Genomic DNA, 15,895 nt, shown 5'->3' with positions numbered 1-15,895 from the left:
GAAGAAGTCATTTGTATGAGTGACGAAACGTTTCTCCCACTGAAAACACAACGTCCAGATGACTTGGTATTCAAAGTGTGTCAGTGTATACTGTATGTGTCACACTGGATAAAAGGGGAATTCTAAATTTCAAGGAATGAACCTTTCAAAAGTTTAATGTTTTTGTTTTTACACCATAGATTTGATTTGACTTTGTTTCATGCCATTCTGTGAGTGATGAAGCACACAGAGGTGTATGTCCAAAAAGTCGCTCCTCAATCCTTTTCAATCCTAATTTCTACAAAGACACTTTTACATGTTTTGTTAGTTTTTTACTAAAAATCACTCACCAAATGAATAAAGGGGACAAATGATGTTATTTGATGTTATTTCTTTGGAAACCTTCACTGGATATTATTTATGAAGTTTTAACCAGAACTATAATTGTTAACATAGCAACTGCTGGCCAGTTTGATTAAAAAATGTCATTTTTCAGTCATCATATTGAAACATAATGTGGTAGCAATATACAATGAAAATGTATATCTTCTGAGCGTGATGGGAAAACACTTTTAGGAACAGCTGCAGATCTTCTTTTCTCTCAAGGTAACAAAATATATAAGGCGCATTTTCTGTGGCAAAATTTTGTTTTATTAAACCAAATTTTAATAAAATGCATGCAATTCAAAAATGCATCATCACACTTTGGCTGTATATTCATAACGTGTTTAAAAACAAACTTTTATTACAAAAGATTTCATTCTTGCATTATGTAATGCATTTGTTATGGAACATTTCTCATCAATGATTCATTAAATAAGAGTCAAGACTTTAATGTCATGGGATTTAAGAACATTACACTCTCTTCAACTTTCTAAGCAATAGTTCTGAACAGTATCCTGTTGTTTTGCAGGTTTATTGCACAAGCATTTTTGTACTTGATTAAAACGTAAAAAGCAGAATGCCTTCTGCTAGTGTCAAAGTGTGGAACTACGTTGTGGCTCTGGCCTCATTTTTGGCTGTAAACAGAAAGCTCCCTCTGGATAGAACTTGAAAACAAGTTCACCAGAAAATCTGGGCTCTCAACACCATGTAAAAGATGTTCCTCCATCTCTTTTATCATCTCCTTCTCCAGCTGCCTCATACCTTCTGTGATCTTCCTTCCTCTGTCCTACAGAGAAAGGAAAAAACACAAGTTGCACACGTTCAGAAAAAAGGCCCACACAAGACAAAATAATAATAATTTTACATAAATCGCAGGCTTGAATTGAATTAAACTGTAAAACCTTGTGGGACTCAATGATGGCAGCCACCAGTTCATGTTTGACAAACAACTCGTGCTTGCGGTCAGGCTTGCTCTGGAAGCGGGGTTTCTTCTTCACAGGGTCATCTAGGCCGTAACTCGGGGAAGACGTCTCCTTTAACGGGTGAAGGTTTTTCACGAAAATGAACGGTTTGAATACAGACCTGTTGTTACAAAAGAAGAACCCAGGAGATCATCAGTAGAAATGCATTGGAAGAGTGCTTTAAGCGCTAAAATAACATTAAGTACTATACCTTTCAGGATCTGGAGTTGCTGTAAAATAGTGAACCCCTGGCAGATCGGGATCCGTGGGTATCACAGAGACCATACTTCCTGTGGTCATGAACATGCCTTCCATGTTGATGCCACTATCTTTATCCCTCAGGATATCCATCATTGTCTCTGCTGTGATATGACCTTCAGTAAATAAAATCACACCAGTGGTGCAGATTATGTAACCTTTGTCCTCCTGTGACCCCAATTTTTCTGAGTGTGTTCATTGACTAACCGTTGCTCTTTTCCAACAACTTCTTCCCCTCACAGTATCGGCTCCCAGAGGCTTCTATTCTGGCTGTAGTCATAAAGGAGTAGACCGTGGCAAAGTTGAACTCAGTCTTCCCATCCCACCAGCCCTTACTTTGGGCATACGCCCTCATTTCAGGATGCTCCTTGTCTATCTTAATGGTGATGCCATACTGGTTTGAGATGTTGCGATATCCACCTGTAGAAGAGGAAAACATGAGCAGTCACTAAAATTAAATCTATTTTACTCTAACTTTCCTTTACTGAGGTAAAAAAAACAAACAAAAACAAACAAAAACAACAACAACCGTCCTTTAAATGTTAGAAAGTATTCTGAATAGGACAGCCAGCACTCTCTGGTGGTCAGAATGTGTAAGTACATCTAGGACAGGTTTTGGTCTTGTTAAATCTCAAACACACCTCTTTCTTTCCAGATATACTGAAATTAAAAGCTGAGACTTTGCCCTTTAATGTAGTAACCACTATTTTATTCCAAAGGACATAAAATGTGTGTAATTTTTGTATTTGTTCTAATGCCACGTATAGACTAATGTATCTAATCTACTTAAATTATCAGTGTAAATATCCAACTAATGTGCATTTTGTTATGAGGCTCACCTCTTGAGTCCTGCAAAATTTGCAGACTGCAGAGTAGTGAGCGATTCAGTCCTTTTGTGCTTTTTATGCCTTTTAATACCCATAAATGTGCACACACTGAAAATATTTATTCATCTTCTCTTCTGAATTTAACAGCTCCCATCCATTATTCTTTTTACTACTACTTATCACAAACATTATATAAAAGTTACTGGTCTATTTAGGATGTCTACTTTCCCAGAGTATTCCCTGAATTGGCCAAAGAAGTCTTATGTTCAGAGTGAACTTTTTCTTTCCAATTACCTTCGACTCTTTCTGCTGCCCAGTACTTTCCTGACGTTTCCAGGAGCCATGCTTCCTTCCTGTCTGAGATGAGGAAGCTGTTGTGGTAGGTGAAGCTACTTTCATCCTCCATGCACGATCCTCCCTGACCGTACTTCTCCAGCAGCTCGGTGATAACGGTCACTGCGTTCTCAGCTGTATCAGCTCTCTCAAGTCCAAGCCTGTGAAATTGACAAACAAAATTTTAAACGGAGACCATGCCATTACATTTTCTTTTGCACATCAGGATACATTAAGCTAAGTATATAGATACTTTAAAAAGCAGACAACTTCTATACAGGCGGGTTTACCTGACGAGATCCATGCCGAGGAGAGCCTCCTCGCCATCTGCACTCTGTCGGCCCCACACTGCTTCATTTCCAATGCACACTTGATGCTCATTTGCACCCATCTCTGCCCCCCACAGCCATGCTGGTCTGCTCAATACAACTGCATAAGTGTGGGCGACCTGCTCAATCTCTATATATGTGCACTTTTCACAAAAAGAAGAACACACAAGGGCAAAAGGTATTAATGGTTATCAGCTGGGACGCTCCGCAAGGAGTAGCACTGTGGTAGACTGAAGGTTGGAGGGCAATGATATGGTCTCTTTATTACCTACCTCAACCTTCTCCCCTGCAGCATAGTCTGTGGCAGGAAAATACACAACCTCCTGGACTTCATCGCAAGGCCTGTCAGAGTTTTTCCCAAAAATGATGCGCTGTCCCTCAGTGGATGGGGGCAGAGCCACAAAGGTGTCACACGAAGATGGGCGCATATTAATCCCAAACTATCTAAAAGAAAGGTCTTAGTTATCCAAGACAGTTTTCACTGGTGCTCAGATTTAGCAGATGTAGTAAACCGTAAACACACAAAGTCACTTGTAAGCCCTGTAATGTTAATATACTGTTGACGTATAGCGCTGAATAGCACATAAGCAGACTTACCCAGCGTTGTTACCATCAGTTTCTATTCTCCTGCGTTTCTTTCGTCTGTCAAAGTTCACAAACGCGGAAACAGTGCAGTCACGTGACCGAGATGAAGTCAGTTTCGTTTTCGTAGTTAAAAGAATTGCGCACAACTGTTGCTGTCAGTTTTATTCTTATGTACGTTTCACTTCACTTTATCAAAAGAGATAAAAACATAAGAAACTAGTGTTCCAGTTTCTCAAGGGGATTAAAAAACGTTAACAGAGAGAGAGTTATTGTGTTTAGGCCTGTGAGAATAAAACGGTTTTAAGTTTTCTTTTGAATTCAGACACTTTTCTTATTGAACTCAGGTCAGCAGGCACATGTTTCAGGACCACAGATCTGCACCTGAAGACCCGAGAAGTCTAGTTGGATTAAAAGCACTGAACAAGGCATTGGTCCTAATGTACTGGGTGGCCAAACCATTGAGAGTTTTTCTTAATTAATTAGTAATTAGTAATTAAAATATGGCCTGTATTTATATAGCGCTTTACTAGTCCCTAAGGACCCCAAAGCGCTTTACATATCCAGTCATCCACCCATTCACACACTGGTGATGGCAAGCTACATTGTAGCCACAGCCACCCTGGGGCGCACTGACAGAGGCGAGGCTGCCGGACACTGGCGCCACCGGGCCCTCTGACCACCACCAGTAGGCAACGGGTGAAGTGTTTTGCCCAAGGACACAACGACCGAGACTGTCCAAGCCGGGGCTCGACCGGCAACCTTCCGATTACAAGGCGAACTCCTAACTCTTGAGCCACGATCGCGCCAAAATAGTATTTTCACATTCCCGTGTAAGGACTATGACTGCTGCTTTCTGAGCAAGATGAAATCATTCTTCTAATGATTCTACAAAAAACAACAACAACAACAAAAACAGCATTGTAGTAATCTAACTTGCTTGATATGAACGCATGGACCAAAGGCAGTTTCAGATAAGAATGTAACTTTTGATGTATTTTTCTAGCGATAGAAATAAATTCTGGTGACCTTACTAATATAATTAGCAAATTTGAGGTCACTGACAAATACGTCGAATGTCAAAGAATAGTACGAAACCCATAATGTATTTTTTATTTGTGTTTTTATACATAAAACTGCACACGCACAACTGCAGAGCTGCCTTTATTTCAGTCTCCATCTTTACAATTGACGGTCATTTACATTTTCCAAATACTGTGGCTGCAGTTTAGGCAACACTGTGTCACGTGATTTTTGCCATCCCACAGACCAATCAATCTGCGTGCCTGAATACGTCACGTGACACCAATACAAACCCATCTTCGTGACAGCGGTTTTGTTTACATGCCGAGGAAGCTACGCTACTACCTGCGTTAGCTAAACGTTTTTCACTCAGCTAACGCTATTGGCGCGCCACCATGGGGAAGTCGTTTGCTAATTTTATGTGTAAGAAGGATTTTCATCCTGCATCGAAGTCAAATATCAAAAAGGTAACTGCTTGATAACTGTTGACGCTGCTGAAACTACTGAACGCAAGCTTAGCTTCCTAGCTACTGCTACTAGCCTAGCTCGCTACGTCTGAAAAGCTTACACTATGCTGACTGCCTTATTAGCTGACTGTTAATTGTTGACTTCAGTGAGTAATTTTATTTAGTCTGTTTTATGTGAACCATAAGGTTGGATAAACCAACAAAGTTAGCTGGTAGAGATGTTTTATAAAGCTAGGAAGAGTGAGTGCTTTAGCTTCCCTGCGATCTTTAGCGACAGAGTGAACATTAATACTCTGAACTTTTTAATATAGCTCACAGTCACATGCTGCTCATTTGAAGTCTGGCCAGATGTGACCATTTATTTACTTTTATGTTGTTTCTTTTCATATTTGCTTACTGTTGGATGTACTTTTGACTACTTGATTCAATGTGAGTGTTTGAAAGTTATAGTATTGGCATCCATAGTGTATAGGGTGGGTTTGATTGTGCACCTCTGATGCAGTAGTTTAACAGCCAAAATGGTTACTTTGAGATCCTAAAGATACTATCACAGAGGGCAGATTGGTATTTAGTGTTTTATTCTTTTTTTAAGTGTTTAAAAGCAATCAAAATTGTTGCTCATCCAACTTCTTTAAGCAAACTAACCACTTCGTGATATTAAAAAAATCGTCTTTAGTTTAATATGGATTGAAGAGTTGGTAGTAGGTATATGAATATGATTTGCCTTTAAAACTTTCAATTCAATTCTGTTTTATTTATATAGCGCCACACACAACAGTGGCCTCAAGGCACTTTATACTGTAAGGTACAGACGCTATAATATTCCAAAGAAAACGCCAACAATCATATGACCCCCAAGAGCAACCGCGTTGGTAACAGTGGGAAGTAAAAACTCCCTTTAAACAGGAAGAAATCGCCAGTAGAAGCAGGCTCAGAGGGGCTGCCGTGACCGGTTGGAGGTGAAGGGCAAATTTTATTTTTGCTGCTGTAACTTTGCACTGTCCACTTTCTGCTGTGACACAACAAATTCCCCAGGAGTAGGACTAAAAAAGGTTTACCTTATGGCTTCTCTTATGTCTCTCTTATGGTCCAAAGTTTGGACATTTATAATGATTGTTGTAAAATGTAATCATCAATATATCAAATACTGAAAAATTTCTTGAAAATTCCTGAAACTTTCACTAACTGTTCTTACCACAAAGAGGGGAAAGTAAATCAGGATCTGTATTTTGAGATAGATACATCAAAAACATCTGATATTTGGCTACTTAAAATTCAAAAAACAAATAAATAAAGCAGTCCTGTATAGTATCAATTGAGTACATACAAAAACAGTGATTCACATTGCAAAAGACAGCTGGTGATGAGTTTTGAATGGTATATAGTTGTATTTCACAATAATAAAACAAATATAATACTTTTTTAAATGGAAGTCTTTGTCACAAAAATAAAGAAGAAATGGAAAAAAATATGACAAGTTGTACAACTAAATGAAAATATCAGCAAATAGTCTAATCCAAATAGAACAACATTCTGGTGTTTCCAGATCGCCCACAATGACTTTTCTCTTTCTTTCTTTCTGTTGTAGGTATGGATAGCAGAACAGAAGCTGACCTTCGAGAAGACGAAGCAAGAAGACCTAATGCAGGCATATCTGAAAGAGCAAGACACTTACAACAACAGGTTAGATAAATACCCAGGAAGATACCTGAAAGAACACGTACAACGCACGTTTTTGTACACTTATAATTGAATATTGAATATTTTACTCAGTAAACTGAAAACTTTTCTTTTGCAAGAACAAAATCTACAGTAGACATTGTCTTACAACATCCTCCAACTTCTTATTTGTAAATGTTGATAAATACTGTTTAAATAATAATTGCTTTTTTACCTAAAGGTTGTTGATGGGTGATGATCGTGTTAAAAATGGCCTGAATTTCATGTATGAGGCTCCACCCGGAGCATCCAAAGGTAGGTTGTATTTTATGAAACAACTGTAATGTGTAATAAAGATCTCAATTCTGAAAATGTGGTTGTTAAGAAAAAAACATTCCTTTAATGTAAATGCTTGTTCCTTTTTATTTTCTCCTCATAACTGTCTTCTGTCCTGAAGAGGAAAAGAAAGAGGTAAAGTAAAATTTAACTGTCATCATTGTTTCAGACCAGGTGAGGTGAAATTAAGTGAACACAAATGTGTTGTTGTCTGTAACTCACAGACCTAAATTAGAAATAATTATTTTAAAAAAACACCTTATGGTTAAACATCATAAACTGTGTTTTCAGGAAAAAAAAATCTTATGAATGCATTGCAAACTATATGGTCCCGGTGACCCTAAAACTATAAATATAAACTAATGCTTTTACCTTTATATTCAGTTACTTGTATGTGCATGATGGTTTGACAGCAAACAACTTATATAGGTTCATTCATTTATAATAAGAAAAGTTACTATAATTTGTAATGAAAGACTTCTGACTTTCAGGAGGGGGAGGAAGAGTACAAATTTGAGTGGCAGAAAGGAGCTCCTAGAGAGAAGTAAGTGGTTGATTTTCATACACAATGAAGTTTTCTGCATTGCTGCCAGAATTTGCATTACTTTTTAAATTGTATCTTTTTAGGTATGCAAAGGATGACATGAATATTAGAGATCAGCCCTTTGGAATCCAGGTGTGTAATGAGTTCTATTTATTTAAATTTATATTGCACAAATAATCCCCCAGCCTGGCAGTTAATGTGTAAAGCTGCTTTCACACATGAACTTGGGAGAATTTCAGGAGCGTCAGGTCGGGATGTTTTCCACAGTTTCCCTTTCTCACATGTAGCGCACAGCAGGAAACGGTCTGCTTTAGACACGTTTGCACTACTGGAAATAAACCGTGTGGTTTAGGTGAAGAAGCTGCATGGGTAGAGCGTGCAGGAGGTAGGACATAGGACAACCACTTTTCACATGTGCCTGTGTCGGGCAAGTCCTTGAAAAGTTCAGGGCTGCAGTTTATATGTGGAAAATGGCTTAAGAGTCATGTTAAGCAAGTGACAAAAGAAACTATGTTAAATTTATGCATTCAAATCCTACAAATGAACCTTTTAGAAAAATCCCTCTGTAGCCTATGACTACAGAGTCAGCTGTAGACAGTTATTTGTTTTTGTTTTTTAGAGGATCAGAAGCTAAAGAGAAAATGGCAAACACAGTCTTATGTAATGCTCTGTGAATTATAGTGTATTTTTCTTATTATTAAAGGGTTGCATGTGCCTCCAGTGTTCGGCCAATTCTAATTTTTGTTATTGCCCAACTTTCCAAGGTGCGCAACGTGAGATGCATCAAATGTCACAAATGGGGCCACGTGAACACGGACAGAGAGTGTCCTCTGTTCGGACTGTCAGGTATCAATGCCAGCTCTATGACCTCAGAGGATGGCGCAGGTAAATACATTTTTTTTGTTTGTTTGTTTTTTAATCTTTTAAATGAGAAATTCTGTGTTAACGCTGCTTTGACATCTATATAAAGACACCACTATTATTGTTGGGTACAGTTTTTTATTTTATGGCAGGATAATCAATAATGAGTTTAGCTGTAGTGCACATATACAGAATCTTTTTGCAGTGGAAAAACTCAAATAATTATTACTACAAAAGAATAAAGCGCCAGAAAATTTGCGAGCACTGGGAAGCTTTGCCTGTCACACGATTCGCAGCAGGTACACCGACTGTATCGTCCCTCTCTGGCTTCTGCTGGAGCTCCCGGCCTTGAGCTGATTCTGACTTGTGCAATCAGCCAGTTGAGTAGTAAAGTAATAATGTTTACCCTGGGAGAGTCCAGTCAGTGGTGTTGATGGTGGAGTGCTGTATTGGTCCCCCTCCTGTGCCGGGAGAAAAAATGTAATTATTGTGTATTCTGATTCCCTTAACTGCTGCTTTGGCAGAGAATGATATTGTATGATTTGCTCAGCCGGAAGTGGAGTGAGTTGATTTGATGTCCCATTCTGTTAACAAAGCCGCCTCTGAAATTCCCACTGTGGAGATAGTGGATGGTATGGCTCTGACATCAATGGGACTCTGAGGCTGTGATTTGTGCCAACAGGTCCGTCGATGCACCCCTCGGAGTTAATGGCGGAGATGCGAAACAGTGGGTTTGCTCTGAAAAAATCTGTCCTTGGTAGGAATTCAACTGTTTGCGATCCATTGCAGGTAATTGTGTCTCACACTGTCATCTCCGTGCACACAGGACAATATACGAACACACGCGTACTGTAAACTATACCCTTGAACGGGAGAGAGAATAACTAACTACAGATGCGGTTTGTCTTTTGATCGAATAGATTTGTAGAAAAGTGTAAAATAAAAAGTCAGATAAGTAGATTTAATAAAGAAGTGTTGTCACTGTCAAAGCCGATCAATGTAGATTTATTGTCAGGGCTTATATTTATTCGTAAATTGTAATGTTATGTGTGCTTTGTGATATTCCAGGATTATGTGGCCAGTGAGGAAGAGGAAGACCCCGAAGTGGAATTCCTGAAATCTTTAACAACCAAGCAAAAACAGAAACTCCTCAGGTGAAAAACCTTCACACATGATCACTTTTATTTCATTAATATTTAAATAAAATGTAAATATTTAGACAAAATTTAAAACATGGTGTGATATGTTTTAGTGTCTATAGCTATTGTAGGCCCAGTTTTCCTATTATGTTTATATTACATTTAGTTTTTTGTCTTGTATCTTAATGCATTTTTTAAATAATGCAATCACTACATTTTCCGTTTCTGGTGAAGTGTTTAACTCCAATCTCTGCAAACTTTGTGCCTAATCAGAATTTATTATGCACAAATATGCTGCGTCACTGAAGAATTTTAATTGAATGCTTGTTTTCCTTTATTTTTTGTTTTGCAGAAAACTGGATCGGCTAGAAAAGCAGAAGGCAAAGAAAAAGAAGAGCAAAAAACAGAAGAAGAAGAGCAAAAGAAAACACAAGAAAAAGCATGAAAGCAGCGACAGCTCGAGTGACTCCTCCAGTGGCAGCAGCAGTGATGATAGTGGCTCAGATTCAGACAGTCATAGCAAGTCCAAGAGCCAGAAGAGAAAGAAGAACAAGAAAAAAGATTCCTGTCGGGATAACAGCTCTGAGTGCGAGCGACAAGTCAAGAGTCAGAGAAAGGCCTCTTCTCACAGGAGCAGGTCACCGAGCCCTCGCACTGGACAGAAGCAGACTAAAGAGGAGTCTGGAGATTATAGACAAACAAGGATAGAGAGGGGAAGGAGCAGGAGTTGGAATCGCAGCCCCAAGAACGCGATCACGCTGGAAGGAGGTCAAGAGAGAAAGAGGCACAACAGCAGGGACAGGCAGAGACCTAGCAGCTCCAAGTCTGGCTTGGACAGAAGTAGAAGCCACGAGAGAGGCAGGGAGGACGAAGGTAAAGACAGACGTCACAGTAGAGATGGTGAGAGGAACAGAAGTAGCACAGAAGGAAGGAAAGGCAGAACAGCAGATGGGAGGAGCAGAAGCAGAGAAAGGAGAAGAGAAAGGGAGGGCAGAGGAAGAAGCAGGAGTAAGAGTAGGGAGAGAAGAGACAGAAGTGGGGACAGAACAAATAGAAGACACTGACCTCCTTTCTTTAAGCTTGTTTTTCCTGCATATAGAACTAAAGGAAAAAGGAAAATCTCATGCATGTCTCTTGCACTATCTATTAAGTAGTAATTTTTGTTATGCATGTAGGGTCCCTTTATTTGTGTGTTGATCTCCGTTTCTTCCAGCAGAGGGAAGCAGTCAACAGAAAATATCTAGATGCATGTCAGTGCGCACTGATGCTGTTTTGTACTGTATGAAAGGGTCTAAATGAATTGGTTACCATTAAAAGCAATTTGCATCTGATCCATTGATGGGAAAATGTTGGACTCCTTTTCAGGGTCACTACCAAAAAAATAAAAAATAATAAAATTCATCTGATGCAATTTTTAAATCTTACTTTTTGATTGTGTTTGTGAAAATTGTTTAGATTTTTTTTTTTTTTTTTTTTTTTTTTGTTAAAAGCAGGACTGTTATTTTCTGATTAAATCTTTAAATCAATTAGTTTATGGAGTTATTTATCGCGATGTTTAAGTTTAATGTCAAATTTCATGAAAGTGAAGACGTGGACTGATGAGCCGTCAGTCTTTATACCCGTGTGTTTTTGTGCTCTGGACACCTCATAGAAATTTCATACACTTTTTTTTTTTTTAAATCCCCAAATTATTATTATTATTATTTTATTTTTTTTAGTAATGGGCACAAAATTTTAAGACCAGTTTCCCCGAATTTTAATGGCCTTTAAAGTGCGTTATCCACGAATCTCTGTAAAACGCTCGTTGGGTTTTTTCCGGGCGTTAAATGAAAATAGACAAAGAATAATTTGTGTACAAATAGCCAGCGAGCATAGTAACACCCCGTTATAAGGCATGCAGTAGATGTGTATAAATTAAGGCAGTTACAATTGCAGTTATTTCATTGGCTACTTTTACATGAGACATTTACATTAAATATAACCTGTAGAGTTTTAAATAATTTTTGTAGCGATTTTTCTTTGACATTTAGACTTACAAATTGCAGATTTTGCAAACTGTTTTGATGTCGATAAAAATGACACATTTTGCCTCCCCCCCCCAAAATAATAATAATAAAAATATGGAGGAAAAAACAGTTGCTGAACGTGTCGACAAAATATTAAATTTCAGCGTTATTATTTAGGCTGTTTATATATTTTTTGATTAAATTCAGATTGGAAATTTAGTAATTTGATAGTTTTCACTTTCTGCCCGTTTCCTTGAAGCCGCTGCTACACAAAAGGAAATGAAAATAATTTCCCTCCTATTGCCTTCTGGTCAATTTAACATCCTCCTTAAAAAGAAAAGGGAAAAAAAGAGGGTGTCTGGATGAGATGCTTTTCCGTGACGTATTCCTAGTCCTGGATTCATGCTGTAATTATTCCCCGGCCTTTTCTTTGAGAGTCGGACGCTGCACTGGGTAAGCACAAAGAAGTCAGAGAGCATCCTTGAACCCTTTCAGTGCGGGGCCACTGATATTCAAATAACATGCAGCTACCGTTTGACTGCGCCGTGCAAAGAGCATTTTAAAATTCAACATTTGCATGTGACTCTTTGCCCCCCGTCTTTTTCTGAAGTTTAAAAAACTGTTCCCATATAACGTGTTTCTGGCAAAGAGAAAGAAGCCACATCCTTATTCTCAGTCCATCGATTGCTATGCAAATGAAAGCAGTTAATTTGGACAATTAGAATAAATATTCGGGGACCTTTGTCAGCGAACCCCCTTGGAAACCCCTCGATAAAGTGAAACCGAACAAAAGATGTCTCGGAGATTAATTAGATATTTGATAAGACACGAATCCCTAATCGCAAATACAAGACACATGGGGCTGCGATGTGCTCCAAGTCATAATTAATACCATTTAACAAGATTTTCATTTGGGCATGAAATGTCTTTTCCGGGGCATTAAACATTGATTTATTCCATAGAGGAAATAGTTAAAGTCGACGTATTGTAGGTGATTTTAAGAAGGAAAAGAAAGCCTGTGATGAGCTGTCACACTTTAAAAAAGTAAAAAAATAAAAAATATATATTTTTAGATTTAAACCTAATAAATAAACAAAAAATATATAAACTCTACATCACACACTTAAAGCCTTTTTTAAGATGTTTTAATTACGATAAAATGAAAGCCTTATACGTGTGACTTTATACAGGTAAACATTTATATATAGATAAATTTTTTTAGCAAAGAAATAAAATGGTTAACCAAAGTTTAAAAAGCCGTTTACATACATATCCACAAAGTGCGTCGAAAGTAAACTCCCTGATTTCCAGGATACCAACACGAATAAAACAATCATAGCCTAACATTTACATGAAAATAACACATAGTTTAGTCGTCAATATACAAGGTGTAACTCACATTGTCCAACCAAAGTTCAACAGGTTTCGCGCATTAGCAAACATCCATTTCATTTTCAAGCTGTCTCCCTCAAATTTTCCGAAGGCCTACAGTAAATCACTCTTTTTTTCTTTCTTTTTTTTTTTTTTTTTTTGTAAAGATGAATTTACGAATGAAATACTCGTCACGCCTGTGGAGAATATATATTTTTTTAGATTTTGCTATCGCTTCTGGAAACATTTTCCCCTTTACTGTCCGTCAGATAAGACCCGTTTTCATTGCTGTGCAGTTTTTATTATTATTATTATTATTTTTTGTGTGTTTTTTGTTTTAATCTGGATTGATTTTTTGGGAGATGCCTCAGGGTTCGTCGTGAGGAGACGGATCCTTAACAGTAATTCTGGGGTTCACCCCTTCCAAAATAAGTTCTGGGGACTCGGACCTCGGGGTCTCCAGGTTACTGGTGTCGGTGTCACTGTCGCTTCCCTTTTTGCCTCCTCCACCTGCCGTGTGTGTTTTGATGTGCTTGCTCAAATGATCACTCCGCATAAAGCGCTTGTTACAAACCGGGCAAGCAAACCTTTTCTCGCCGGTGTGGGTGCGCAGATGTCTCTGGAGCTCGTCGGACCGAGTGAACCTTTTGCCACAGAAAAGCCAGTTGCAGACAAAAGGCCGCTCGCCGGTGTGCCATCTCAAATGCGCTTTGAGGTGAGACGTCTTTCCGTACACTTTACCGCAGCCGGGAATGTGGCAGCTGTGGAGTCCCTTTCTCCGCAGGCTGGCCCCGGCGGGTCCCAGCCGCTCAGCCTCCTGGCAGTTCGGGCAGTCGCATGTTGCTCTGCCAGAGTACCTCCTGGACGACCTCGAGGAGCTACTTATTCCTGAACTGCCCCCTGAAATCATGGCGTTGGCGGCAGAAGCGTCTGTGTAAGAGGGGATGACTGTTTTGAAACCGTCCTGCGTTAACAGGTGCTGGCTGGTGGACAGTAGGTGAGACGCAGAGGGGCTGATTCCAGTGGAGCTAAACGCCGAGTGGGTCAGCGAGGAGAAGTCCGGGTTGTAGCCACTGAGCTGGGAGTGGATAGCCTGCGGGGTGCCGGAGTGCAGAGAGGTCTGAAGGGTGCTCGCGGGGTTCTGGACATCGAGCCACGACCCGGGATTTGTGTGAACGTCCCACCACGAGGACGCACCATTGGTAACGTCACCGGAGATGGTTGAGTGGAACCCCGACTTGTACCACGACTCGTAGGGGTGCGCCATCCCCACGCGCGGGTACAGAGTCTCTGCTGATGTGTGGACTTTGGAGATAAAAGCTGACTGTCCAGATTCCTGGGTCGTGACGCTGGCGGAGTTGGAAAACAGACCGCTGTACTCTGTGGAAAACGCAGACGAGGTCGGGGAGGTGGAGGCTAAGCAAAAGGCGCTGTTGCTCGTGCCACTGGTCTGTGTTAGTCCTGTCGAAGCGCGGCTCGTCGCTACCGTGAAACCGGGCAGACTGGATCCTAAGTTGCAGCTGGAGGAGGATCTTTTCCACGGGTGAAATCCACCTTTCGAGAAAGCGCTGGAGTCAGGTAAAGTTGTAAGAGGACTGGTGTTGCCAATTTTGTTACAAGTTGCAGCCAGCATCGCTAGAGGTGTAGTTCCAAACCGTGGTTCTTCCTGGGTGGAAAAAAAGAAACACACAAACACACAGACACACACAAACACATGGGCTTAGAACAGAGAATAACAAACGAGAAAATGAGGAAAATCATTTCGCTTGGCTTGGAGAGCACTCAGCATACATGACTAAAATTAATTAAATACGACAAAATTTCATAACTTTACTGAAACGTCTTTGGAAGCGAATGAACCCGAGATTTTCTTCTTAAAGGCGTGTATGTGTACAGAGTGTGTAACATGTAAGCAAAGCAAGGTAAGAAATAAAAGTGTTCATCGAGTTTCTAAACATGTTAAGAAAATCTTTAAACGACTGCAAAGTTTCATCTCCATGTTTTATACGTTTTGTCCAAGATTAAAAGTTTTAATTGTAGTAACTGAGAAAATGATAAATTCTACCCGTGGAAAACACGCGTGTTTTGAAAAGCAACAAACACATCCCGCCGCACAGCAAAGTGAGCGGCGACAACTTTACGCGCAACTTCTGTGCTTGGACACAAAGTCAGACTCACCCCAAGTATAGACGTAGCCATATCCAGGGTCTGTGCTGTGATGAGAGGGTTCGCGATTTCAGTGCTGTATGGCTCCAATTTGTGTCAGATTTACCGTGTTGACTCAGGTCACACGGTTTCTCTCTTGGCTCGCAGCTCCCAACACTACCTAGTTGTAGCGAGCGTGTTCTTTGAAGTACAGCTGGCGAGGACGCGCAGCCAATCTGATAGCTGCATTCATGGCCGGGGTTTCAAGTCGGCCAATGAGAGAGCCGACCACAGACAGAAACACCAAAAACCCCGCCGTCAATCATCTGTTTGTGCAGCCTCCGGCCAGACTGTCATACAAGACACGATTTGGTGTTTTTTCTTTTTTTAAATGCATACAGTTATTTTTATGTATTCTCACACGAAGGCTCAATGTCTCCTTTCATTCCAGAATTGAGTTTTTTAACACGTCAGTTCTCCAAGAGGTAAGCGTTTCACTAATTCTCTAAGGCTTTTGTAGATTGCGGCTTCTAAGGTGCAGCTCCAGGTTTTCCCTTCTGATTTTTTTTAAATATTCAGATCATGCGCAACACGTCATTGAGAAATTGTTGATTTAAGCGCAGTCTGTATGCTTGTGAAAGATAACTCGGAGATGGCTTTATCAGAGCGGTCTGCAGAAGTGCAAGCGCA

General features: G+C 39.8%; 3 protein-coding genes across 5 annotated transcripts; 1 reads left to right on the top strand and 2 right to left on the bottom strand.

Annotated features, from left to right (window-relative positions):
- Window positions 1–616: 616 nt before the first annotated feature.
- Window positions 617–3,736, bottom strand: scrn3 (secernin 3). Of its 3 annotated transcripts, none has more exons than XM_080903321.1 (8): window positions 3,670–3,736; window positions 3,345–3,512; window positions 3,034–3,215; window positions 2,705–2,904; window positions 1,791–2,003; window positions 1,537–1,699; window positions 1,266–1,446; window positions 617–1,150 (listed from the first exon to the last, which is right to left on the bottom strand). In XM_080903321.1, the coding sequence occupies exons 2-8, from the start codon at window positions 3,498–3,500 to the stop codon at window positions 989–991; spliced, it is 1,257 nt and encodes a 418-aa protein (XP_080759447.1). In that variant the 5' UTR covers window positions 3,501–3,512; window positions 3,670–3,736; the 3' UTR covers window positions 617–988. The 3 variants fall into 3 exon arrangements, with proteins under 3 accessions (XP_080759447.1, XP_080759446.1, XP_080759448.1); XM_080903320.1 differs by having other exon boundaries at window positions 3,345–3,516; window positions 3,670–3,731; XM_080903322.1 differs by having other exon boundaries at window positions 1,537–1,687; window positions 3,345–3,516; window positions 3,670–3,731.
- Window positions 3,737–4,973: 1,237 nt separating this feature from the next.
- On the top strand, window positions 4,974–11,102 carry cirsr (corepressor of RBPJ and splicing regulator). Its single transcript, XM_080903521.1, has 10 exons — window positions 4,974–5,144; window positions 6,733–6,827; window positions 7,045–7,118; window positions 7,261–7,274; window positions 7,631–7,683; window positions 7,767–7,815; window positions 8,448–8,568; window positions 9,227–9,333; window positions 9,613–9,698; window positions 10,036–11,102. The coding sequence occupies exons 1-10, from the start codon at window positions 5,073–5,075 to the stop codon at window positions 10,745–10,747; spliced, it is 1,383 nt and encodes a 460-aa protein (XP_080759647.1). The 5' UTR covers window positions 4,974–5,072; the 3' UTR covers window positions 10,748–11,102.
- Window positions 11,103–12,823: 1,721 nt separating this feature from the next.
- Window positions 12,824–15,392, bottom strand: sp9 (sp9 transcription factor). The gene is made up of 2 exons (XM_080903474.1): window positions 15,239–15,392; window positions 12,824–14,726 (listed from the first exon to the last, which is right to left on the bottom strand). Exons 1-2 carry the CDS (start codon window positions 15,257–15,259, stop codon window positions 13,428–13,430), a joined length of 1,320 nt encoding a protein of 439 aa, XP_080759600.1. The 5' UTR covers window positions 15,260–15,392; the 3' UTR covers window positions 12,824–13,427.
- Window positions 15,393–15,895: the final 503 nt, after the last annotated feature.

This window comes from Rhamphochromis sp. 'chilingali' (assembly GCF_963969265.1).
Source record: "Rhamphochromis sp. 'chilingali' genome assembly, chromosome: 14".
NCBI classification, from domain to species: domain Eukaryota; kingdom Metazoa; phylum Chordata; class Actinopteri; order Cichliformes; family Cichlidae; genus Rhamphochromis; species Rhamphochromis sp. 'chilingali'.
This window is presented reverse-complemented; position numbering and strand designations above follow the sequence as displayed.